The 25,363-nt window shown below is 50.7% G+C and overlaps 1 protein-coding gene across 4 annotated transcripts in view; it reads left to right on the top strand.

Annotated features, from left to right (window-relative positions):
• The window catches only part of KCNC4 (potassium voltage-gated channel subfamily C member 4), a 60,555-nt gene that overhangs the window by 13,717 nt on the left and 21,475 nt on the right, over positions 1 to 25,363 (top strand). The window contains exons 3-4 of one of the 4 annotated variants that reach the window (XM_081026875.1): positions 1,769 to 1,975; positions 7,874 to 9,023. In XM_081026875.1, the coding sequence (XP_080883001.1) occupies positions 1,769 to 1,975; positions 7,874 to 7,935 (269 nt within the window). In that variant the 3' untranslated portion in view covers positions 7,936 to 9,023. Of the gene's footprint in view, positions 1 to 1,768; positions 1,976 to 4,332; positions 9,024 to 25,363 lie in introns of those variants that run through there. The other 3 variants (XM_081026876.1, XM_081026874.1, XM_081026877.1) reach the window with 3 other exon arrangements.

Genomic DNA, 25,363 nt, shown 5'->3' with positions numbered 1-25,363 from the left:
CCCATCTTGGCCACTCTGCTGTGTGTCCCGAGACCAGTCACTTAGATTGGACTGTCGGCATAGATTCCTCACCTGTACATTGGAGTGATATTAATATCCTATCCCCCAGACTTTGATGAGGCCCAAACATTTGATATGAAAGTCCCATGACAAGTTAAAACCACTTTACAAATAGCAGGCACTGTCATTAGATGGAGAACAGGGCAGCTGTTCTTCCAAGGTGCTTCAACACATGAATCATTCTTTCCAAACGTTCGAGTCTGTTGTCTCTCGGCCTAATAAATGTGATAACATCATGGCAGCGGGAGGCTGCCTTCTGTTCAGTACACTAGTTTGAGTCCTGGGCTTGGGGTTTAATACAGAATGGAAGGGAACCAAGAGGCGGTAGCCCAGACAGTGCTGGCAAAGGGAAGGGTGGCAGCAACACTTGTCTGTGTCCTGGAAGGGAGAGGCTGAGGGTCTGAACCTTGTTCTTCAAGGATGGGAAAGACCACCCCAGGAAAACTTGCCTACACCTGAGCCAGGAGACGGGAAAGGAAGTTAGCTTAACCCTCGGGAATGTGGATTTAGGTGGGAACCTCACTATTGGGTATGGGATGGGCTCCTGAGGGAAGTATAGGATTCCTAGTATCAGGGTGCTGTTGGGTGCCAGGGGTTGGGAAGCTGGGAGTAGCCAGGACACTAAGGTAGCAGCTCCTGGCTAGGCTCTGGGGCAAAATGGTACTTGTCCTCCAGGGGAGGTACCTGACTTGAGACATTCATCTGTGGCCTGTTGTTGGGTGCTCGTCATACATGCTGGAGCCAGTCGTTGCCTGGGGTCATTCAGGGGCCTGGGTCTGCCAAAGACCTTGACAAAACAGCGCCCAGCAGGCTCCCCTCCTCTGCCCTACCGAAGTGGTACTCGCTTCCCCAACCCCTTGATATAAATCTCCCAGCTAGTGCCCCAGGGAATTTCAGCTGCACCCCGAGGCCTATTCAGGGCTCAGAGGGAAACTTAACATCAAATGTGGGAGTCCCTAGGCTGGCTTCTCAGTGCACACGTAACCTATGGCCCTGTAAGCCATGCCTTAGCCTGCTGGGCCAACTCTCACTGCTTGCCCACGGTAAGGGCATTACTGGCCAATGCCAAGGCCACTGCCTTCAGATCGAGTGAGCCCCCCACCCCCCACTTCCAAGGGCCCAGCTTCACCTGGGGTGCTCTCTGCTGGAGCAGGGGCTTGGGCCCGAGAGCCCGCAGCAGTGGGAGCTTCTTCCCCCAGGCCCCTCTCAGACACAGGTGAGCTCCAGGAGCAGAGGGCTCTAAATACTTTGGGTGCTGGACTCCAGCTTGGATGCCTGGTGAATGTGAATAACTGCCTTCAGGTGGTCCATTCAGACAGCCATGGAAGCCAGTCTCCTAGTGTAACCCTAGCAGTGCCACCCCTCACCCCCATAAGCCAGGCATTCTCTGAGGCAATGGGCTCATAAAGTGTCAGCCTGGGCTAGACCCAGGGAAGAAGCAGTCGGCCGCCTTCTGAGGCTGATCTCACAGGGCAGCCTGCAGCAGACTTGGGGAGTCCATGCTTCAGGGCACGTGTGGCGCCCATCTCCCAGGAAAGACTGTAGGCCAAGGCGGGGAGGGGGAAGGCAGCATCCCGCCTCCAGGCCCAGACCTCCCTGGCTCAGGGGAAGTGACACGGTAGGTCTGGGATCTGAGAGACCCCAGGCCTCCCTGTGAGGAGGGCCCGGCCAGCCCTCACCCAGCCTCCTTTCTGTCTGCCCTCTTTAGATTCCAAGCAGAATGGCGATGCCAACGCCGTGCTGTCAGATGAGGAGGAGGGAGCTGCCCTGACCCAGCCCCTGGCCTCCACGCCGAACCCTGAGGAGCGCAGGGCCCTGCGACGCTCAGGCACTCGAGACAGAAACAAGAAGGCAGCTGCCTGCTTCCTGCTCAGCACTGGGGACTATGCCTGCGCTGACGGTAGTGTCCGGAAAGGTATGGCTCCCCAGGCTGGGCCGGTGGGGAGCCCCCACGGAGCTGAGTCGCTCCACTATCCCCCACAAAGCTTGAGGTCACCTCTTCTCCTGAGGCCGTGGCCACCATCTCCTCTGCCTTGGGTGTGCCCCCACTTTTAGGATAGGTACCCTGATCTCCCAGTCCTGGGATGTTTTTTAAGAGACCTGCAAACATTCCCGAAAGGTACACAGAATACCTTCCACCGCACCCCTCACCACCCAGGTGCCACAGGGAAGATAAGTGATGAGGGTGAGGGGACATAGGACCAGGGACCCTGCCCCTCCCCTCCATTGTGTCACCTTCTCGTCCCCGGGTTTCTGCTATGACCTTCAGGCCTGGCTCCCCACGGCCACTGCCTGCCTTTCCCTCAGCCTCCTTTAAACACAGCTGAGGCTCCTCCAAGTAAGTAGCCCCAGGAGATGCCAACAACACTCAGGAGTCAGGGTAAGAATGGGGTGCTGGTGTGGAGTCTTCAGAGAACCTGCCACGGGACCCCCTCCTGCATCCTACTGGTGGTCCTAGAGTCCAGGAGGGGCTGACCCAGCTCTGCCAAACCCTGGGATGTGACTTGAGTAGAGCCAGAGGGTGACCAGGGGGTGGGGTGGGCAGGGAGAGCGAGTCCCCTCTGAGGTGTGTTCTGAAGGATTCGGAGGGTGCAAGCGGGCAACCCATTGCCTCCTGTCAGGAAAGGCTGCAGTCCCATCAGCAGGCCCCAAGCCCATGCGTGCCAGGGCAGAAGTGGGCGGTAGAGTGAGGGTTCCTGGCCTGAAAGGGAGGCAGGAATGATCAAGGATGGCTGGGAACCAGGGACCTCCAGACCACATACTCCTTTTGCCCAGTTCCTGATCACTTTTTGTCTTTCTTTCCCTGTCCTGTGACCTAACCTCCCTAAATACCTTGCCTAGTCCCACCATGAATCCTGACTCCTCCCCAAACAAAGCTCGGCCTTGGTTCTAAGGCCACTTCTTAACCAGCCCTTTTTCAGCCCAGTACCCTGTTCTATTTCCCACTGTTCCCAAAGCCCAGACCAAAATTGGGTTGAGTGAGGCAGGGGCAGTGGCTACTGCAGGAATAGCCTGTGATGCCTCTGTCCCCACAGGGTATCTTCTGGCCTGCCCAGCCCATGCAGCCTCCAGAGCTACCTACCCAGGCCCTTTTCCTGGCCCGCTCAGCACCACTGTTTCCATGGGATCCCCAGGGTGCCCTGACTCTAACCAGACCCCAGGAAGTGTGTGTCAGCTTTGCTGGGCATATGTCCTGTTTGGTGACAGAAGCAGGAGCTATGTATGATCTGGCAGCTAGAAAGAGATGGCCCAGAGGCCCCAGCTAGCGGGCTGCAGATGGATATGCTACACCCTTTCCTGTCCCTCTGGTTCACTTGTGGCCTCTGCATGTCCCTGTCCTCAGGCTCGGGAAGTATCTACCTCTTCTGCTCCCCACCCCAAACATGCAGTGGCTTCCACTGTGTCTTAGTCTGACCCAGAGCCTTGCTCTGGCTGGAGCAGGCTAAGTGGACGGCCCAGAATGGGAGGCAGAGGGGACCTCACCCCTGTTTTCTTCCCAGCATTGTGAGGGGCTCAGGGGAAGAAGCTGTGAGGGTGCACGTCAGAGGAGGAAGCATGACATATGGGGAGCAGGTGACCCTTGGGGAAGGGGTCGCACGTGTGTGTGCATGGGACCTGCGTCCCACCACTATATCTCTCTGGGTGCCTGTGGGGTTCAGCTGCTCTATTTTCAAGATGCCTCCACACTGCTTCTTGGCAACAAGCATGTAGCTCAGCCAATTAGAGTGACCTTCGAGAGGGAACAGGTGGGTTGCCGGGAAACAGGCTCTGCTAAGCTAGCATGACAGTTAGCATCGCCAAACTCCCAGTGTGCACTCGGCAACTTTTTCCCATGCCAGACCGTGCTATACTTCTCTACACTGCATTTAGGGCTGCATTTAGGACCACGAGTGAGTGGGCCCAGGTTTCTTCCAACCACTGGCTGGACCCCATCGTTAGGCTCTAGCGGCTCAGGCATCAGAGAGCTCCTTGGGAAGAAGGGGGCAGGTGTTAATTGGGGCTTCTTAGGGTCAAGAAAGGAGGCTGCAGGGAGTTGGGGGAGAACTTACCTGGGGTTAGGGAAAGCACAAAAGTCAGCTGGATGTGGGGCCCTGGAGTCCATCCTCAGGACCCCAGGTGACCCAGAGTCCAGGGAGCCTTTCCCAGGTGGGCCTGACCCCTCTACCCAGCACAGGGCCGCCTGCTCTACAGGGTTCCCGGGAGCATGGACGCTATGGAACCGCTCAGGCGAGCAGCATGCCCCTCTGACCCCTGTGCCTTTTCTTCACCAAGGCAGTGCAAAGTCCCGGAGTCTAAACAACATAGCTGGAGCTGCTGGAATCAGTCTGGGGCTCGCTCCACTGGCATCGCGATACAGCTCGCCCTACCCTCCGAGAAAACTCCTGCTCTCCCACCCTTTCCACCCCCTCACCAGCCCACCACCCAGACACTCAGCCCCATAGCTGAAGCACAAGCACGCACAAGCAGGACCAGGCACACTCATGCTCGCCAGCCCTCATTCTTCCCGGAGTCCGAGGGAGCCGGGCAGGATGCAGGCAAATTCAGGCCCCTGAACCTCTCCGCAGCACCCAGCTCTCCAAAATGCTCAGGTCTGGGGCCTGAGAGCAGGGGGAGATGACTCTCAGGGTCCCCCCTCCTGAGCCGAAGGTGCTGGCATTCTCACGACCCTCTGGGCCCTGCCTCGCCCTCAGGGTCCCATCTTAATCACAGCAAATGCATTTCCCTTTCTCGTGGCCTTCAACCAGTAACCAAACAGCCTGCAACCGAATGTCTGTCTGTCTGTCTGTCCATCCCACACGCAGACCAGCAAGGAAAGTAAGGCTGTCCTGTGGGGCATCTCTGCTGGTGTCCAGGGGGCTTGTTTCCTCAGGGGAGCTGTGCCACCCTGGGAGAAGAGGCCTGACGTTCTCCAGCTCTGGCCTGGGGCGCAAGTGGCGGGTTCCATAAAGTCTGAGCCCCAGGATTGTCTTCCTGGGTGCAGGGATGTCCTCTCTGGGGTGACACCCTGCAGCTGAGCCCAGCATCCCATCTGCGCCCCGAGCCTGAGCACCTCTCACCACGCTGCTTTCTCTGCTTCCACAATAGTTTTGCTTCCCTCTCCAGTTTTTCTTCCCTCTCCGGCTCTCTCACACTCGCAGCCCAGCCTCTGAGTCACCTGCCGCTCCCACCCAGCCTCTGCGCTCTGCATTGCTGCCAGAGCTGGAGACTCATCTAATTTCTATAATTAAGTGTATTCATTTACCTAACGAGCCTGGGAGCACAACAGGTTTGTGAGTCATTGTGTGAGTAGGGGTGCACGCTGGGCAGGGGCAGCTGAGGGGAAGTGTGGGGACAGAGCCATCCTGCCCTCACCTACTCTTGCACAGGCACCCTGCCACTCTCAGGGAGGGCCAAGCCGTAAGTGGCCCCTCCCCCAGCAGTGCACAGCACAAGGCACTCCAGGCCCTTCTCAGTCCTGGGACCTGGGGACTCCTCAGCCAAGTCATTTCCTGTTTCACCGGATGGGAATGAGACCTGACAGCAGAGTCGTGCTCCTAGCAATTTTTAGAGTCAGATTATGCAATTTTGTAGAGGGAATGACTAAGTAAGGGCCATGTCTGCTCCTTCCAGAATGGGCAAAGAGAGGAATACACGACAGCATTCGGGAGGAGGCTGAGAAATCAGGGGGCCACCCCAGAAAGTGAACTGGGCAGCAAGGTCAGATCACTGCAGGGGTGCTGAGAGAATCCCCATTTCAGTGCCTTCTTCAGCCTTCGGTAGTCCCTTCCAGAAAGATCTGTTCCAGGTGGGTGCTGGGATAGCCCAGCCCTCCTGTGGTCTCTAGGGCCTGAGTCTCACTTTCTCTCAGAATGAAGTATTCTCCTAAGGATTGAGAAGATACAGGGGTGTCCATGGGACCTCTCTTCAGAAGGGGCTTTAAGGGACAGGAACAGGAATGGCCTGTGGAGCAGGATGGAGACACCAAGCACCCTCTCCCTCACAACCAAGTGTGAGCCCAGCTGCTCCTTCGTGAGGACAGATTCAGTTCTGCCTCCGCAGGGCTTCCTGGCACCAGAGTCCTGGCTCTGACTGGGACCCGATGAGCTAGGTGTCCAGTTTAGCACGGGCACCACAGCTATTTTCTCCTCTGACTTGTCTTTCTGGTTCATGGAACTGAGGCAGTTATTTCTGTGGCAGCCCTCAAGTTGTCAGGAGCCCAAGTTTCCACGGCACCCACCACCTCCTTCCCTCTCTTCTCTCCCACAGGGATGGGCATGCTCAGGGCACCCCTGTGGTGGGCACAGATGTCCCTAGGCAACCTGATGCAGGAATATCAGGCTGGAGCCCCTAGGGCTTTGGGAGAAGGGCTGCCACATGTCCCTCCCTCCCGGCTCTTTGACTTCTACAGGACCTAGCTAATGGGAGAGCTGAGTGGGCTGTCTGCCCTGCTACTTCTCAGGACCTGGGCCTTCCCAGTGCCCTAAGAAAGGGAAGAGCAAGTCCTGGAGCTTACAGAGACCCACCATACACTGAGTTCTGCCTAGGGAGGTGGCTGCCTGAACGGGTCTCAGGCTCACCAGGCTTTGGGCCTCCCTCCTCCGGGAAGGCTACCCGATCCCATCTGAGAGCACAGTTTGCTTTCCCTTGGATCTTGACTTAGACCTGTACCTGTTACTTTGGCTTCTGGAAGCCTTTTCTCTCTAGCTGGGGCCCAGCCTCTCCTGGCAGAGCAGTAAAGCAGCCCAGTAGGAGTTATTAACCTCACCTTCCAGTTGGTAGCAGGGCCACTGACAACCCTAGAGTCCACTTCTCAGCCCCCAGGGCTTCTGAGAAGAGTGGCTGTGAGCTGGAACCAGAGGAGAAGGTGCTTCTTCAGCCTAGAGCCTGGGCTGCACAAGAGTTGGAGGGGAGGCTGCATGCCAGCCTGAGGGCTGGTGCTGCCCTTTCACAGAGCTTCCTGAGAGAGGAGGGCCTCTTCTGCCCCGGCCAGAGAGTATCACCCTCCAAAATGTCTGACTCCCTGCCTGCCCAACCTGTGTCTGCACTGGGAATGTAGGGGAAGTTCCCTTCCCAGGCCCTTGGCATCCCAGGCTGAGGTGGGATTCCCAGGAGCCCTCATGGATGGGTTGGGTTTTTCAATATAATGATATTTTCTGGCCTTCTCTCCTGAGATAGGCACATTCGTCCTCCCTGACCTTCGCCTTCAGCATTCACCCGGCAGCCACTGGGACTCTGTTCCTGCCAGATTGAGGAAGGGGGGCTGGGGACGCCGTGGAAGCTCGCTCAGCAGCCATCTTCAGCCCTCTGCAACAGGGGAAGAGCCCCAGCTGGTGGTGGCAGGTGGAGCTATGCTGGGGGGAGCCCAACCTGGACAGGCAGCAGCTTGGGTGACAGCCTGAGGGTTACAGGCCAACCAGGTCAACCACTGCCTCCATGCCAGGCTGCAGAACCCTCTCTGCACTGGAGCTTTGAAGACTGAGGACTAGTGGTTCCTGCAGCTCGTTACCTGAGCAAACAGGCAGATGAGCTGTAACATCACCTTGTGAGTCTCCTTGCCCCAAAGCTGGGTCAGCAAAGGGATGGTGAAGGGGCTCACTCCATACCCTGACCCATCTGTGCTCCTCTTGGCTCCTTGGCCCTGGGTCCCCATGCCTTCCAGCTCTGCTCCTGGCCTACTCTCTAGCCCACCGCCTGTGGGTTGGCAGTGCCTTCCTTCTAACATCTCATTCTTTTTTTCTCCCTTTCTTTTGCTGAACTCCTTACCCCGCCAGAAGGCAATGTTGAGCCGAAAGCGTGCGTCCCAGTGTCTCACACCTGTGCTCTTTAAACACAGAGACCTGCCAAGACGCCCTCTCGTCCAACTATGCCCAGGCTGAAGTCCTCACTCTCTCTTAAAGCGGCACCAACGTGAGAGAGACAGGCAGACAGACAGAAATCCAGAGGCTTAGGGAAACTCTGGAACCCAGGCAAGAATCACTGGGAAAGACTCAACTATCCTTGTGTGCACAAGACTGATGGAAAACCTCCTGTGTGACCCTCGGGGCCCGGAGCCATCTGGGTCTGACGTTCTGTTCTGTTGTAAATTGAAGAGATATATATGCACATATAGTATCTATATTCATACATACTATACTCTTGTGTGTAGTGCACGTGCTATTGGTGGTTTGTCTTCTTTGTTAGGCATTGTCTCCCCAAGCCCTTGCCCCTCCCCCAAGTCCCCATTCCCTTCCCTTCACTAATTCCTTGTTTCTGCTGAACATGTGTGTGATTTGTCCCAGGAAAAGTGCACTTGGGAACTGCCGAACTGGGTGGTCCCAGGCTAGACTCTCCCTGTTGGGGGTATTACTCCTGTGGCCCCGTGGCCTGTGGAAGGCCAGGTTGCCCCCCAGGGTCATTGCTTCACTAGCTCCACCCCACCCCAGATTGGGGTTCTACCTCCTACCCCACGCCCTAGTTGTGGGGGGACTTCCAGGGGCTTCTCTGCAGCTTCTTCCACTCTTCCCCCCACCTTACTTGTGTCCTTGACTGAGGGGGTGTTTGTCTTTTTTGTTTTGTTTTGTTTTTTTCTGTCTCCTTCGTCTGTTTGTTTTCAAAGATGCTGCGGGCAGACAGGCAGGGAAGGGGTCTGTCTGCCCATCTGGCTCAGGGGTCTGAGAAGGGGAAGCCTCGGGCGAGCGGAGACCAGTTGCAATACTGTATTTCCTGGCTGATGGCCAGAGGATGTGTGCAATAGCAGAGGCCAGGTGATCCCTTTGACCTTGGCCTCTGCCCCTCCCTCGGCCCTCCCTCCCCACTTCCGACCTGCCCTGCTCCTCCCTGATGTTGGTCAGTCCTTTTGTAAAGCTGTCCCCTCGTGTGTGTCTGAGGCAAGCCCAGGCTGGGGCCTTGTTGCCCTGTCTGCATGCCTTCGACTGTCATGCTGTGCTCGACCCCCAATAAAGACATCTGGAGCACCCTGCTGCTCCTGCTGTGTGAGTGACGGCTTCCGCCTCTCCTTTCTGGCTCTGTGTCTGTGGGGACTTCCCTGGGCTTCCATCCCAACACCTGAGAAATGCAACACCCTCCTATCATAGCCCTGCCCCCACCAGGAATCACCCGTGCAGCCCAACTCTCACACTTCGAGCTAGACACCAATGTTCAGAAGAAAAGATTTGCCCAAGGTCACATAAAGAGGACTAACCTGGGACCCCTGACTCCCAGGCAGGTTCTGATCTCCACTGATTCTATCTGACCCCCCTGCCATCACATGGAAGAAAAGACTGTGGTTTGTTTTAAGGAAGTTCCCTGTATTCCTATTTGTTTGTGCGGGGGGCCTCCCCTCCTCCTGAAATCGCACCATTTCTATGTGGGCCAGGGCCCTGGGGATGCCCAAGGCGTTTCGATGACTGGATGGCTGACGAACTGAGACCAACAGGGTCTGGTGGCACAACTGGGACCACTTAGGGCTGGGGAATGAATGCCTCCAGGGCCCAGAGAGGATGGGGTAGTGGGAAATGATGGTCAGATGTGGTCCCTCATCCTTCCCCCCCGCAACACACACACACTCACATAGGGGCACATGCAGGGCTGGATTCACGGGCATGGGGCCTGGGCAATTGGTCAAAAGGGCCCCACGCTTGACTTAATGCTCAGCTGTCACCGTCTTGAAAGGACTAATAATTATTGAAGAAGGGGCCCTGAGTTTTCATTTTGCACTGGGCCCTGTGAATTACATAGCCACGTCTGGGTGCATGTCTGCTCTCTTTACTCTTGTCTTTCCCCAGGCATAATAGAGTCATAGGGGCCTCAGTTTGAAGTCTTGACCTGCCACTTACTAGCTGGGTCATTTGGCAGAACTCATGGAACCTCAGTCTCCCTGTCTGTAGAATGGGAATAATGGTGGCCCCTATTTCAGAGACAGGGAGTGTAAAGACCTGGCAGTGACCTATGGCATACAGTAGGTGCACCATAAGTGTTAGTTCCTGCCTCACCCTTTTCCAATAGCTCTCAGGCTTTCCCCCCACAAATTTCTGAGATCTCCATGCCCAGCCACACTAAGAAGACAAGAGCACACTAGGGAGCAGGGGGTGAGGACAGCAGGGCCGAGGGGAGAAGATGCAAGGAGAAGCCTTGTTCCTGAAGCGTAAGGGAAAATTGGGCTTGGAGCCTGGGTCCACAGAGGTAGGATGATGGCAGGCAGCCAGTTGTCAATTAAAGATAAAAATCTCTCCTCCGGCAGCGGAGGACAAATCGTCAGGGCTGCAGCCCCCCCCCAGACAGGAGAAAGCCATTTGCAGCCAGGCTCGCCTCAGAGAAGCTTGGCCGGGCGATAATGGGATGGGATGCACTGCTGGCTCCATAATGATATTACGCATCAGGGCCCACATCCAAACTGGCTGTGCGTTTTTTGTTTGTTTGTTTGTTTGTTTGTAGATCAGTATGGAACCATTTCATGATGAGGGGCCGAAAACTCATCAAGCAGCCAGGGATACCAAATGCCAGGGTGGTCCTGAGGGGGCCCAAGGAGATGCATCTGGGGTCCTGGTGATACACGCAGACCCCTGGAAGGGAGAGGGGCGATGTGCAAGAGGGAAGAGAGTTCAGTAAGAAGCAGGAGAGTATCCCTCCTCCGACCTGCCAGAAACTGCAGGCAGTGCTGTCAAGGAGGGTCAGACTCTGGCTTCCTCTGGTCCCCAAGCTGGAGGGGAGCCCAAGCTAAGAGCTGGTTAAAAGCAGGACATTGGTGATGGAGACTGACTTCAGAGTCAGACTCAGGTTCGAGTCCTGGCTCCATTACTTCCACTTGTGTGACCTTGGGCAAGTTACTGAAGCTGAGTGACCTATTTCCTCCTGTGTAAAATGGGAGTGACGGTGCCATCAGCCTCCTGGAGCTATTGGGAGATTTCAGTGAGGCGGGACCTGTAGAGTTCTGAGCACAGCGCTTACCATGCCATCATCGCTCACAAATATTGGGGGGGTGGGGGGGATTTTGAAGCAATTCACCCCCAAAACATGACCAGTTTGGTGTGATGGCTTCACCTTTCAAATAGGTACTGTGAATTCACCTCATTTCCGTATTGCCCTTCTCTCCTGGTGTAAGACTCGGCAGAGTGACAATACCATAACAGTTAACACTTATTGAGTGCTGGGGGAATACCTCTAATGCTCCTAAAAACTCATTCCAAGATTGGTGGTGTCGTCATCCTCGTTTCCCAGAGGAGAAAACTGCAGGGCAACAATGTCAGGTCACTGTTCCAAGGTCACACAGCCAATAAGTGGCAAAGCTGGTATTGGACCCAAGCGGTCTGGCGCTGTGGGCCCAGCACTTAGCGGCTATCTAAACAGAACAGGACTTCTAAGTCACAATGTTTTTATCTCCTTAATCTCGGTTGATTCTCATAGCAAAAGTATAGTTTTCCTTTTTTATAGATAAAGAAGCCAAGGCTTGAGGAAGTACGTGATCTGATCATGACCCCCTCCCATAAAAGGAAGAAGGATGTCTTCTCAGGCTTCATTAATTAATTACCCGTTTCCCCGAAAATAAAACCTAGATGGATAATCAGCTCTAATGTGTCTTTTGGAACAAAAATTAATATAAGACTTAGTATTATATTATATATTACATTATATAATATAATATACTTCATATTATATTATATTATATTATATTATATTATATTATATTATATTATGACTGGTCTTATATTAATTTTTGCTCCAAAAGATGCATTAGAGCTGATTGTCTGGCTAGGTCTTATTTTCAGAGAAACACGGTAGCACCCATAGGTAGGTGCTTCTACCCGTAGGTAGGAGGTAACACCCAGTTCACGGAGCGATTGTTTTCTTCCTTCTTCAATCCTCTGAGTTTTATTGTCTTCCACTCTGAAGAGGGTAACAGTGGGGACTGGTCTGGAAACCAAGTTACAGGAGGAGCCGCTCAGCCTGGAGAAGATTCAGTGGAAATACCCCCCTTCAGGTATATGTGCTGCCGAAGCGAGCACCCACCTTCAGGTATTTAAAAGGCATCTGAGGGAAGTGGGTTTAGATTATTCTCTGGTCCCAGAGAGCAAACTTGGGCCCAACAGGTAGAAATGTTAGGAAGGCAGATTGGGTTAAAGAACCTTACTTTTTGTTGTTTTCTTTGCCCTCACAAGTTTAACACATGGTATTGAAATCATCTCATACCCAATTAATAGGGCAGCTCCTATCATTCTCCCTCAATCCCACTCTCCTCCCAGAAGGTAACACTGTCGACATCTGGTTTTGGGTCCTTTCAGGCCTTTGAAAAAGAGATGCTTTTTAACAAAACTGCCAAGTAGGAACAGGCTATGCTGCGGGTAGAGACACTGGATGACCACGTGCCCGAGGTCTGTGGGAAGAATTTCCGCTCAGTGTGGACGGTAGAGTTAGAAGACCTCTTCCAATTCTAAGATGTTCTGACTCGCATGGGGTTGCCCAGCTAGTTAACGGTGGAGGCAGGCCCAGAACCCAGGTCTTCTGAACAGGATTCCGGTAAGGTATTTCGCAGCATGATTTTCCTGAGTCCTTAACTTGAGGTGGATTTCCCTGCTAAGACTCTCCGTCCGTCTCTTCCCGACCAATCCTGGATGTTCTCCAGAGTAGAAGCCGGCATGGGTTGTGGATACCCTGGGCCTGGGTTGACAACACGTACCCAGCATCCTCTCCTGCAGCCTCCTGGGGCCTGACAGCATTATCACAGTGAGCAACTGCCTTCCTTTCCCAGCTCCAGGCCCTTGTGTGTGCACTCTGCTACCCACACAGCAGGTAGTACGTGAGCTGGCCCAGTCACCTGGGCCTCTGGCAACCACACCCGTGCCCTGGATAGCAAATGTTCCTCCAGAGGCTAACAAGGGCTGCTGGCGACTCCAGGAACTGCTCTCTACTGGGCAACCTTAGTGGGCCTGACTACAGCATCAAGGTCTTAGGAGAGGGAACCAGGAGGAGGGCTGTGGCTCCAGGTCCGAGGAGTCAGGAGCGTCTGCTGTTGGTGCTGGAAGCCTCTCCTTTTTTACCCACAGAAGTGTGGGGCCAGTCCCCGGCCCTCTGCCATATTTGCCTGCTTCTGCCGTGTTTCCCCAAAAATAAGACCTAGCTGGACAATCAGAGCTAATGCGTCTTTTGGAGCAAAACTTAATATAAGACCCGGTCTTATAGTAAAATAAGACTGGGTCTTATATAATATAATATATAATATAATGTAATGTAATATAATATAATAATATAATATAATATACCGAGTCATATTAATTTTTGCTCCAAAAGACACATTAGAGCTGATTGTCCAGCTAGGTCTTATTTTTGGGGAAACAGGGTAGGGCTACTCCATGAGTCTCTGGGAACTGCTTTTGGCTGAGTTAGGGACCCTGCTTCCTAAATCATCAACGCCTGGTGAGGCAAAGGAGGTGGTTGGGGGGGGCAGGAGAGCCTTCCTTTCTCTTTCCATACACTCCTTCCTAAGTGACCTCATCCACTTCCATTGCCTTAAACACCTTCCAGGCACTGGTGACAGCCACATTTATAGTTCCAGCTCAGAACTCTCCTCTCAACTTCATTCATTCATCAATAAACACATATTGAGCCTCTTCTCTATTCCATGCTGCTCTCCATGCTGAGTGGACAACTACCCAAATAGCTAACCCCCTTCCCCTTCCCACTCTCCACATCCACTCACACCTACTGCTTGGCCCCTCATGGCACCTCCACTGCTTCCCTGACACTGGGCTTTGATTTCACTCCTCTGCCCCCTCGTTCTCCCTTCTCTGTATGCTCATGCCCCGTAAGGCAGAGCCAGAAACTGGGCTCATCATCATTAACCCTGCCCTCTCATTCCTTAATTTACTTACCATGTATTAAATCTTTATTAACTGACTATAGTGTGTCTTAGGGAACCAGTAGTGCACAAGACCAACAGGATCTCTGCCCTCGTGGAGCTTACATTCTAATGGGAGAAATAGGCCAAACGACCAGTGGATAAAAAGTACGTGTATCTCCCACCCACATTCCAATGCATTATCAAGCTCTGTCATTCCTAGCTCTGAAATGTATTTCGCATACTCTCCGTCTCCCACTGTCCTCACTCCTGTACCACAGCTGGGCTCCACTGACTCTCACCTGATCTTGCTGGGTCCCATCTGCCCTTCTACCACCGAGTACCCACCTCACAGCCGGAGAGAGCACTTCTTAGAACAGAAGCCATATCCAGTTACTCCTGCTGAAACCCTCAGTGGCCAGATTCCCTGCATTTGGAATAAAACCCAAACTCCTTCAAAGTAAAGGGGGGCCCTCAAGGCCTGCTACATCAGGCCCCTGCTGGGCCCTGCAGAGCACACCCTCCCGCCCCTCTCAGCTGCGTGAGCCTTTCTCATGCATACTGTCTCTTTCACCTTCAGTGGTTTGCACGTGCTGTTGCCTTATGCGGACCACTAAACCCCATCTTCCCCTGACTCCCCCTGACTTCTCACCCTTCAGGGCTTCTGGCTTTAAATATCACTTCCTTGGTGAGGGTCTCCCTGCACCCCTTTTTTTCGTCACTGCTGCTGGCTCATTTTCTTCATGGTACTTACACCCCTTGTAACTGCATGTTTGTTTATTGCCTGCCTCCCTGTAAGGACCTGGGCCTACCACAGTGGTAGGGGCTCCATCAATCTTTTATGAATGAATGAATGGGCAGAGATGGCTCTGCTGAATTCCGGCCTCCCTTCTCCCTCCCAAGCTCTGGCTCCAGCTGGCTTCTTCTACCTCACTTCTAGGACATTCCTGGTACTCCTTGGGGAACAATAGGAAAGCTCTTTCCTTCACATTATGCATTTCCTGTCTAAGAAAAGCAGAATAATGAGAGAGAGAGAGAGGAATTCCCATAGCTTTCTCTTCCTTTGGAACTTGGCGGTTGTACCTGGTATTTGTGCCTGGTATGGTGGTTTGGGTACTTATAAGATTCCCCCCTCCCCCATGATGAAATCTCCAATGGCCCTGATTCATCCTCACTCTCCTCAGGGCCCCGCGGCTCCAAGCATAGTAGTTGTTCAGGGAAATGTCTGAGGCAATGAAGAAAGTGATAGAAAAGGAAGAGATGAGGGAGAGGGAGGCAAGAGATACAAGGAAGGAGGGAAGTGAGGTTGGGGCATGGAAAAGAAGAAAGGAAAACCTGGAGCCAGGACTTGCGTAGCTCAGCATGGCCCTCAAGACAGAGCCCCCCACTCACCCCCACACAGTCTTTCCTGAACTCAGAGCCTTCTGATCCCGCCCAGGCCTGCGGGTGGGACCGTGGGACTCCTCCAGTGGCATCCTGACCTCTCAGAGTACAGACCCTGGGGCCACTGGGCCACTGGGGTGTGATTGCCTCTGAGGAGACCCCCGCTGGGACCAGAGCTGGGATTCTTTAACCCATAGCACAACTTTATTCCTACTGTCCTTAGAGACTCCCCCTTAGCATGTCCCCTGAATTCCTCTTATTTAGGCCCCAGGTCCAAGGACAATTACTTCAAATTCAATATCAGTGATCAAATGTTCAGAGCAAACAAACAAAGGGAAATAAACAAAAACATTTTCCTCCATAGCCTCAGCCCTTGGCCCCAGGCCATCCTTACTGCCCAGACTGGGCCAGCTGCCCCTTGGAAAGACCAAGGTAAGCCCGGGAGGCCCAGAGAAGCTGCTTCAGGACTAGCCGTAGCCATGGTGGCCCTCCCTGGGGTGGTGGCTCCCAAGTTGCTATGGAGAGCAGAGTTGTGTCACTGCCACCACTACCACCTTGGAGAAGATCCTTGACACTTCCTAGGCCACTAGCTGGTCAGCCTGGTGGCCAGCCTGTGTCATCCTCTCTACACACCAGGCAACCACAAGACCAAGTGATAGGAGTCAGAACCAGCCCCTTCCCAATCCCTCAGCTGCATCCAGTCTCCTGCCGCAGGACTGCCTCCTCCCCTGAGGGCCAACTCTGTTTGTACTCCCAGCAACTCGATTAGACACCTCAGTTCTCTCAGGACCCCACTAGAGGTAGCAACCAGCTCCCAGGGGCCCTGACGCTGGAATGGTGAGGGTAGGGGGTAGCTAAGAAGGCTCCAGTGGGACCACTCTCCCTCTGGGCCTCAGTGTGCTGGACTGTGACAAGCTGGACAATCCTGGACAGGACTAGAAAATTGGTCTCTACTACTCTTCATCTCTTCTTGCGTTTTTCTCTCCCCTTGCCAGGGGCTCTCACTAACTGCCACCTCCTTATTGTCCCTTAAACACACATACACATTTTCAGGGTCCCTGTGTCCTCTTCAACCTCTCCATTTTCTAATCCATGCATAGGAAAGTATCTAGTGTCAGTCATCTGCACTCTAGTATAAATTAGGGCCCATGTAGGTTGTAGATTTTATTTTCCAGGACGTGGGATTACGAGACCTTCTCTCAATGTATGGAATGCGAGTTTTGTTCTCTGTGACAGGAAGTCCTAGCACCAGAGAGCTCCAAGCAGGATCTATAACGTTTTTGTTCTGAGGAGAAAGAAAGCAGGGCCCTCCTTGCATGAGTCAAACTAGAAGCCACGCTTCTATCTCCCACTCTATGCCTCACAGGCAGGGGTCTACAAGTAACTTTGGCTTGGCTCTGATGAACAAAAAAGAATATAGAGCACAAAAGAGAAATCAGAAGTGATATGCAATACGAGTTACCCCTAGACAGAAGATCCTCTCTCCTCTTTGTTCCCCTCCTACATTCCAGTATTGAATGTTCCGCGTAGCAAACCCTTATTCATTGCCCAAGGCCCACTTAACTGTCATGTCCTCTGAGAAGCCTTCCTGGACTCTTCATTTATGCTGTCAGAGCACCTTGTATTACAGTACTTATCAGAGTGACAGCCTGTTACTTGTTTGCTCATTTAATGAAGCTTCACCTATTAACACTTCATCTCCAGCTCCTGCTCAGTGCTCAGAAACTCAACGATGAATGAATGAAGGAAGGAATGAATGAATGAGTAGAAAATGAATGAGTTAACTGCTCACCACTGATTTTGGTCGCTCACACCTGTCATCTCTGCCTGTGTCTGCGTCTCAGAATTTATCCAGAACAATCCCTGAGCTGCTGGACCTCTCCTTCTACCACCCTGCCAGTGTATGCCAGCCAAGTGTACCTCCCTTCCCCCGCCATCAGTGCTTCCAGCCATAAGCCCCCACTCCCCTCAGCTTCCAAGGCTCTGACAAGCTGGGTTTTTCTTTCCTGGTATTAATGGCTTCAGCGGGCATTGGCGTCCACTTGGAACAGAGAGAAGCCTACAAAGCTGCCTGCTCCCGAGGCTACCACATGTGCTTGGGGGCACCTCTGCCCCACCTTCCACTGCTCTCTCCCCCAATCCCAGTGATCAGTAGCTGCCCCCAAGTCTTTTCCACACACAAGTGTGAGCCACTGGGTATGACTGCCAAGGAGACAGGTAAGAGAAAGCACCAGAGGAGCGAGAGAGTGGGGAGCTCAGAAGAGTAGGAGGAAGAGGAGGGGAGGTGGAGAGGAGGGAGGGAGGATGAGGGAGGAACAGTGGGAAATAGAAGAGTAGGAAGGGAAAACAGGCAGGAGCAGTGAGAGAAAAAGCGGGAATGGGAAGATGAGAGGGAAGGAGGGGCAAGGAGGAGGGGCCAATCCCGACTGTGGATCCTAAAACGAACCAAACAGGCTGGAAATAGAAAAGCTGGGCGACCCCAAAACGCTCTGTTTGGGTGTCTGCTGAGCAAGCCCATGAATGAACAGAACTGGGGGAGCAACTCAAGGAAGGAATAGATCATTTCACCTCAGAGGTAGGTCAGAACAGGAGGCATTCATTTCAGCCCAGCCCAGATTAGTTGGGGTTCTTTATCTGAAGATGTTTTCTTTACGTAATCATTATTTTTAACAGGCTGGCTTGTGGCTGGATTAGCCTGATTCCACCCCATTCTTGGCAGGTGGTAGGTTTGGGTTACTTTGAAACCAAGACCACACGGGTTTTTTTTTTTCTAACTGTGGATGCTGCTGACTTCAGGAGAAGAGATTTTAATCCACTTTCCAAATGGAGATTTAGGAATCTGAGCTGTGTGATGGAATACCACTTCCCTTATTAGAACAAAACCCAGTTCTGGGAAGGCTCAGGACTGGCATAGGAGGGGGGGTCTTGCTTTTCTCAGCCCTTCCCCCCGCCAGAGCTCTACCATGCTTTTTGATAACCTCACTTGATACCAGCAAACTTCACCCAGGCCCCCTGAGGCGCTGCCACAGCTGGCCTCCTCCCCTGACCACTGGGGGCACCACTTTTATGCTCCCTCACCCCCAGCAGCATAGTACTGTATCTTCCTCCTCTCTTCCAAACACGTTCTCTTTCCCCACCGAGGCCCCATGGAGACTCCTGGGTTGCAAAGAGCATTTGCGACTCTCAGTGCCCATGAAACCCCTAAAATCGCAGCCAAAATTGTATGTATGTGTGGGTGAATATACATTTTCTAGAGACAGGATTCAGAGCTTTCGTCAGATTCTCAGAAGATTTTGTGCCCGCCCCCACCCCCACTCCAATATGAATAACTATCAGTCTAGACGTTTGCGGTTGGACTATCATAGGCTGCGAAGATAGCTGGAGCCCTGTGGCCCTTGGCAGCTGCTTTTTAGCCCAAGGACTCCTCCCCACTCTGAGCTTTTGCGCCATCATGGGACTCTCTAGAGTTCAGATCAGCTCTAACTTGGGAAGGAATGTGGAGAGAAACCAGGGGGCTGGAACTCTAGCCTTGCGTCCCCCACTGGCTGTGCAGTTTTTGGCAACGTGTTTGTCTTGGCTGAACTGCAGTTCTCCATTTATAAAATTGGGGATAATACTGCCCATCTTAGCAGGTTCTCACAGGCTACGTGTGCCCCACTTAGCTCAGTAACCGACGTTTCATAAAGCTTCATTTTCTTCTTTCTTTCCTATTTCCCTTCCTTCCTTGGAAGAACTTTAAGACCCTTTCCAAATTTGATAGATAGGCTCCACTAGGTAAGTAGAGGACCTTTGAGGAAACCTAAAATGGGGACAGAAAAAACACAAGTCACTCCACAGTCATTCCAGAAGGGGCTGGGTTAGAGCTGGTGGAGGATGGAAGAGGAAGACCTGAATAAGCAGAAGGTCTCAACTGTGGCAGAGAGGCGACTGTACCCATATCTTATATTTGGGACACAGCTAGATATCAGACTGGATTTTGGCTTTAACCAAGTATCTGACATTTTGTAGAGCTCATTTTTAAACATGAGGCTGGGGGCTGGCAGGCCGTTCCTCAAGTTCCAACTCAGTTCCTCTGCTGCTCTGGGCTTCAGTTTTTATCAGAAGATGTTCACACGAAGCCCCAGCTGGTGATTGGTTCATGGCAAAAAATCAAGGGGAACTCTTATCTCCAAGGAGATTAGATCAGAGTTTTCCTGTTTAAATGGACTGTCAATCCTGCACATGGTGATTATATAACCCCAAGTAGAAACAGGACCTTAGAATTGTCTGCCTTCAATAACTGGCAGCTTAGAAACATATCAGCCAAAAGGAAGCTGATCTGAGACCACTTTGGTCCCTGCCCCCATTGCACATGCGTGCACACATCTCCAAGAGATGTGTGCTTGATTGAAAAGCCATCCTGAAACCTCTCCTTTCCCACAATGCCTCTCCCCTTCCTCTTTGCCTAAAGTAGCTTGTTCTGTGCACTTTAGGTAGAACTACCTAGAAGTAAAGCAAGTCAGTTTCCTCCTCTCTGACAGTGACGAGGTGGGGGACCAAGGAGGATATTTCAGAAAATCCAGGAGTTCTTGGTTCTTTGTACTACTGTGTTTCCCCAAAAATAAGACCTAACCGGAAAATAAGCCCTACCATGATTTTTCAGGGTGACATCCCCTGAGCATAAGCCCTAATGCATCTTTTGGAGCAAAAATTAATATAAGACCCGGTCTTATTTTCGGGAAAACACAGTATGTATTTGTGCCTGTTCCAACTTTACCTGCCTTTGTTTGACCCACCTCTTGCAGGAGTGAGAGACCAGCATCTTCGGGAATGCCCTAAAGTATTCTGAGCTTCTCAGCTGTAAAGAGCCAGCAAAATCACAGCAGGGTCTTACCATGTTTCCCCCAAAATAAGACCTAGCCAGACAATCAGCTCTAATGCGTCTTCTGGAGCAAAAATTAATACGTATAAGACCTGATCTTATTTTACTATAAGACCCAGTCTTATATTAATTTTTGCTCCAAAAGATGCATTAGAGCTGATGGTCCGGCTAGGTCTTAGTTTTGGGGAAAGAGGGTATCTCTATCCAGATGATAGGGATCAAATGGTCCAAACCTCTGTCGTTTCTTGCTTCACTTGGCCAGTAGTTGAGTTCATGGCAGGCCAAGGCTTCTCTTACCCTGTACTAACCTGTCCCAAAGACTCCAGGGCATCAGCTACTCAACCACCAACACATCAAAGTCATCTTGCAGCCTTGCTCAGATCTCAGAAGCCATCTTCACTTTGTCCTGACCTCAGAAGCCATCTTGCATCTTTTACCAATGGTTTCTTCACTCTGCATTTGGGCATCACATCTGTAACTTGATGCCTAGGAAATATTTTTAGCTACCAACCATGACGCAACCTTCATCCCCATTCTCCACCAGGGTGATGAGAGGATAGGGAACTGGAAGACTCCCCCAGCCATAGGGCTAACGGCTCCTTGAAGGTCTTCTTAAAGACAAGTCTGGCCACATCCCTCCTTTTCTGAAAATCCTTCTGCATCCTTCTTCGATAATGGTGAGATGTCTCCATGCAGCTTTCCAAGATCCTTGGCCATCTGGTACCAGCCTGTCCGTACCCCTTCCTCCCTACACCCAAGCAGGAGTGTTCTTTGAACTTGTGCATTGTCCTGCTTTAGGTCACACTCTTCCCTTTCCTTTTCCCATCCTTTGCGAAACCTTTTCTGACCCACCCCATCCCACTAGCAGAATTGTGTGCCCTCAGGGCCCTTGATACTTCTGTACAAGAGCATTTGTTGTACTAGGTTTTTACTTGATTGCCTTGCACAAACCTTTTACCTTAGCTTGGACTCCCCTCTCCTGTACCCCTGCCAACTAGGCCAACTAGGATCTATATAAACATGTGAGGAAAAATCTGAAATGTAGGTAAGACCAAGAGATTGCCTATATGTTTCTTCAATGTCATACTGAAGCTTTGTTTAACTGACCTACATGAAGATTATTTAGTTCTCTAGAACTGTGCTATCAACGTACAGCTATTGAGCACTTGAAAATGTGGCGAATGTCACGTGTCAAAATGACAATAATGTGGACACGTTGGGGTAAAGTGTATTATTAAAATAAACTTCACCTGTTTGTTTTTACTTGTTTAATGCGACTACAAGAATATTGTTAATTATACTTGGAGTTCGTATTATATATCTATTGGACAGCACTGCTCTAGGGGATGATTTCATTGTTTGACTTTGTCATTTGCTATTATTAATGATGGGCTCAGACTGTGAAGTTACATGTGAACTTGTCAGTTTTTGTCTGATAGAGACTCAAATGATTTTTGTCCAATAGGAGAGCTCTCCCCAGTTTTATTGCCCTCTAGGACATATACCAGATTTGTCTCTAACTTAAAAAAAATTATTTTGATCTGCCTTTCCTTTAAATCCTAGTTCCTTAAATGCTCTCTGAACCAGCTTTATCCTTTATTGGTTCCCTCGTTAATTAATGAGTTTGATAACATGTTTGACACATGTTCATTTTATGTCTGTATGAGACTCATGCTTTTGACATTTTGGAAATTATACTTAGACAGATCTCTATTTCCTATCTAGTTTAAGAGCAGAAACTGTATTGTTAACATACCTGTATAAAAGAGGGGCTCAATAAATGTTTGTTGAATGAATGAATGAATGAAAAGCACTTGCTTGGCCTTGGAGCTTATGTTTAAATGGCCAACCGCACTTCGCAGTGGGATACCTTTTTGCCATATGCCTGGGGGTGGAGGGATGTAGGAAAGATGAGACTCTCTCTTCAGGACCCCAAGCTATTTGGGTGGTCCCCATGAAGATTGCCCAGATCCCAAGGGGATGTTGGCCAAAGCAAGTCCCTTCAGTCAGCTCAAGGGGAGGTCCTCCCAGCTCGCCCCCACCAGGGTGCCGCTGGAAGCAGGGCACCCAGATAGGTTTCCCTCCCTTTGCTGCCCCCCTGGTCTGGGCTCTTGCCAACCTCAGCACTGTGAAGAACCCACCAGATAACTGACTGCTCCTCAAGGTCTGGACAAAGAAGCAGCTTTGAGCTGGAGGTCAGTAGCAGTGCTGACCTCAGAGCCAGGTCCTCTGGGGACTCTGGGAAAATCTCTGGGTTCTGAATCCAGGCATTTGCAAAATCATGTCTCTTCCCGTTGACCCTCCTTGCTGTCTCCGCAGTGGGGATGGCCAGCTGGCAGATAAGGGTAGAAGTTGATTGTGAATTCCTTGAGGGCAGAGTATGTCATTTATATGCCTGGCACCTACTGAGCACTTTGCCAGGCGCACAGGGGATGCTCAGTGAAGGCTAATCTACTCTCTTCCCTCTGCCCTGTCCCAGCTTCTAGCCAGCTTCCTTCTCGTATGTAGACTTTGCGGCCTCGACAGAACATGGATTCATCAATTTCCCCTCTGGGAGTCTGGGCTGGATCATTAGGCATCACACTCAGGGGTGGTGACCTTTTAGAAGTGTCACACCAAGCCTGCCCTTGTCCACTTTCCTTATAAAGGAAAGAGAAGTTCGTAGAGACTGCTGCTGGAGATGGAGAATAAAAGCAACATGTTGTGTGTGTGGTAAAATATACATAAAATATCCTATTTTTAAGTGTAGAATTCAGTCGCATTAAGCACACTCACATTGTTGTGTAACCATCACTACCATTTATGCTCATAGCTCTTTTGATCTTGTAAAACTGAAACCCTGTGCCTGTTAAACAACAACTCCCCGTTCCTCGTCCCCCAGCCCTGGAGACCACTCTTACGCTTCCAGTCTGTATGACTTAGACTACCGTGGGTACCTCCTATAAGAGGGACCATGCAGTATTTGTCCTTCTGAGATTGTATTTGCATAATATCCTCAAAGTTCATCCATACTGTAGCATGTGTCAGAATTTCCTTCCTTTTTAGGCTGAAAAATATTCCATTGTGTACACAGTAGTCCCCTTTTATCTGCGGGGCATACATTCCAAGACCCCCAGTGGATGCCTGAAACCTTGAATAGTACCAAACCCTATATATACTATGTTTTTTCCTATACATGCTTACCTATGGTAGATTTAATGTATAAATTGGGCACAGTAAGAGATTAACAACAATAATAATAAAATAAAACAATGATAACAATATGCCATAATAGAAGTTATGTGAATGGTATTGGGGCATTATTAAGTAACATAGGATTACTTGACCACAAGCATGTGGTACCTCGATAGTTTATCTGATAACCGACTTGACTACTAAGTAAGTAATGGGCAGGGAGCGTATATAGCACAGCACAGAAATGCTGGACAAAGGGACCATTCACATCCTGGGCTGGATGGCACGAGATTTTGTCATGCTACTCAGAGTGGTGCAAAATTAAAAACTTACGCATATGAAATTTTTATTTCTGGAATTTTTCATTTAATACACTCAGATCATGGTTGACCACGAGTAACTGAAACCCGGGAAAGCGAATCAGCGGATAAGTGAGGACGTGTGTGTGTGTGTGTGTGTGTGTGTGTGTGTGTGTATAGTGTATACCACATTTTGTTTATTCATTCATTCGTTGATGAACACTTGGGTTGCTTCCATCTTTGGCTGTTGTGAATAATGGATATACAGATATCTCTTTTGAGATACTACTTTCGTTTCTTCTGGGTGTATACTAGAAGAATTGCTGGATCATATAGTAATTGTGTTTAATTTTTTGAGACACCTATGTTGTGCAACATTTCTGAGCACCTATGTTGTGCTGGCTCTGAGTTAGGCACTTTCATGTGACACCTCATTTAAATCCATGCAACAACGCTATGGGGTGGAGATTATTGTCTCCACTTTACAGAGAGTGAAGGTTCCAGAAACTAAATCACTGGCTCAAGGTTATAGGTAATGACTGGCAGTCAAGTTTGGAACTCAGGTCAGCTTATTCCAAGGCAGCAAGCAATGAAAACAAATAGAGTCCTCAAAAGGAGGGGCCACACCTTAAAAGCTTAGCAGCTAACACTTTTCCTTAATTAACAATTGCCGAGTTTCCCAGAAAATAAGACCTAGCCTAATGTGTCTTTTGGAGCAAAAATTAATATAAGACTTGGTCTTACATTATCTTATCTTATCTTATCTTATCTTATCTTATCTTATCTTATCTTATCTTATCTTATCTTATCTTATCTTATATTATAATTATTATAAGACCTGGTCTTATATTATAGTAAAATAAGACCAAGTCTTATATTAATTTTTGCTCCAAAAGACACAGTAGAACTGCTTGTCCGGCTAGGTCTTACTTTTGGGGAAACATGGTAACACCTTAACAGAAATCAGTTGCTGAGAGAAAAGGGACATCGTCACCTCCCCTTTCCTCTTATCAAATCAAACACTGCCTTCTAAGTAGTTCCCAGACACAGTTCCTCCTTTCCAGCCTCTGACCCTTCCTCCTCTCTTACTCTCTAGCTGAGGCCCACTCCATTCAGTTTGCCTCATCTCTTCCCAAAGCCCCAGGGACAGGGGTTGGGGGTCCCTCCTTCTTGCTTCCCTGGGCTTTCAGCCCTCCCTGCACTCTGCCCTATTGGTTTACACACTAACCTCCTCCTCATCTCAAGCTGCGCAGGGCACAGTTCACAATTGTCACTTTTTATAACTGTACTTACCAGTGCCTGGTGCGCTGCAGCTCTTGGCATCAATGAATGACTCATTCAATCAATGACAGTAGGGAAAACAGGAACCAAGAAAGAGAAAACCAGAAGTATCCTCTACTTCACTATTTGTGTAAGACCAGGCTGTGAGTTGCTCACAATAATTTATTTGCCACATTTGGTACTGCTGCTCAAGCCTGCACCATTTTGGGGTTGGAAAATCCCAGGAAAAATGATGGAAATTATCCTCTTGGAGAAATATGGCCACATGGTTGGCCCAAGGAAGGAGAGGAAGGGTCTTTGAAGTTAGTAGATATTTCATGTCTGGAGGGCAACTGTCTCCTAAGGGGCAAACCATTTGCGAGACCTTCAGCAAAATGACTTATTCATTCTTTCATTTGCCCAGTCATCCCAATTATAGCCAGAGGGTGGAGGGGCTGCCTGTCTATTTAGAGCGCTTCAAGCTCCACAGGCCATGAATTTGAAAATGTATAACAGAAAGAGGGAGGAGATGTCGAT

Source organism: Rhinolophus hipposideros, assembly GCF_964194185.1.
Source record: "Rhinolophus hipposideros genome assembly, chromosome: 19".
Taxonomy (NCBI): domain Eukaryota; kingdom Metazoa; phylum Chordata; class Mammalia; order Chiroptera; family Rhinolophidae; genus Rhinolophus; species Rhinolophus hipposideros.
This window is presented reverse-complemented; position numbering and strand designations above follow the sequence as displayed.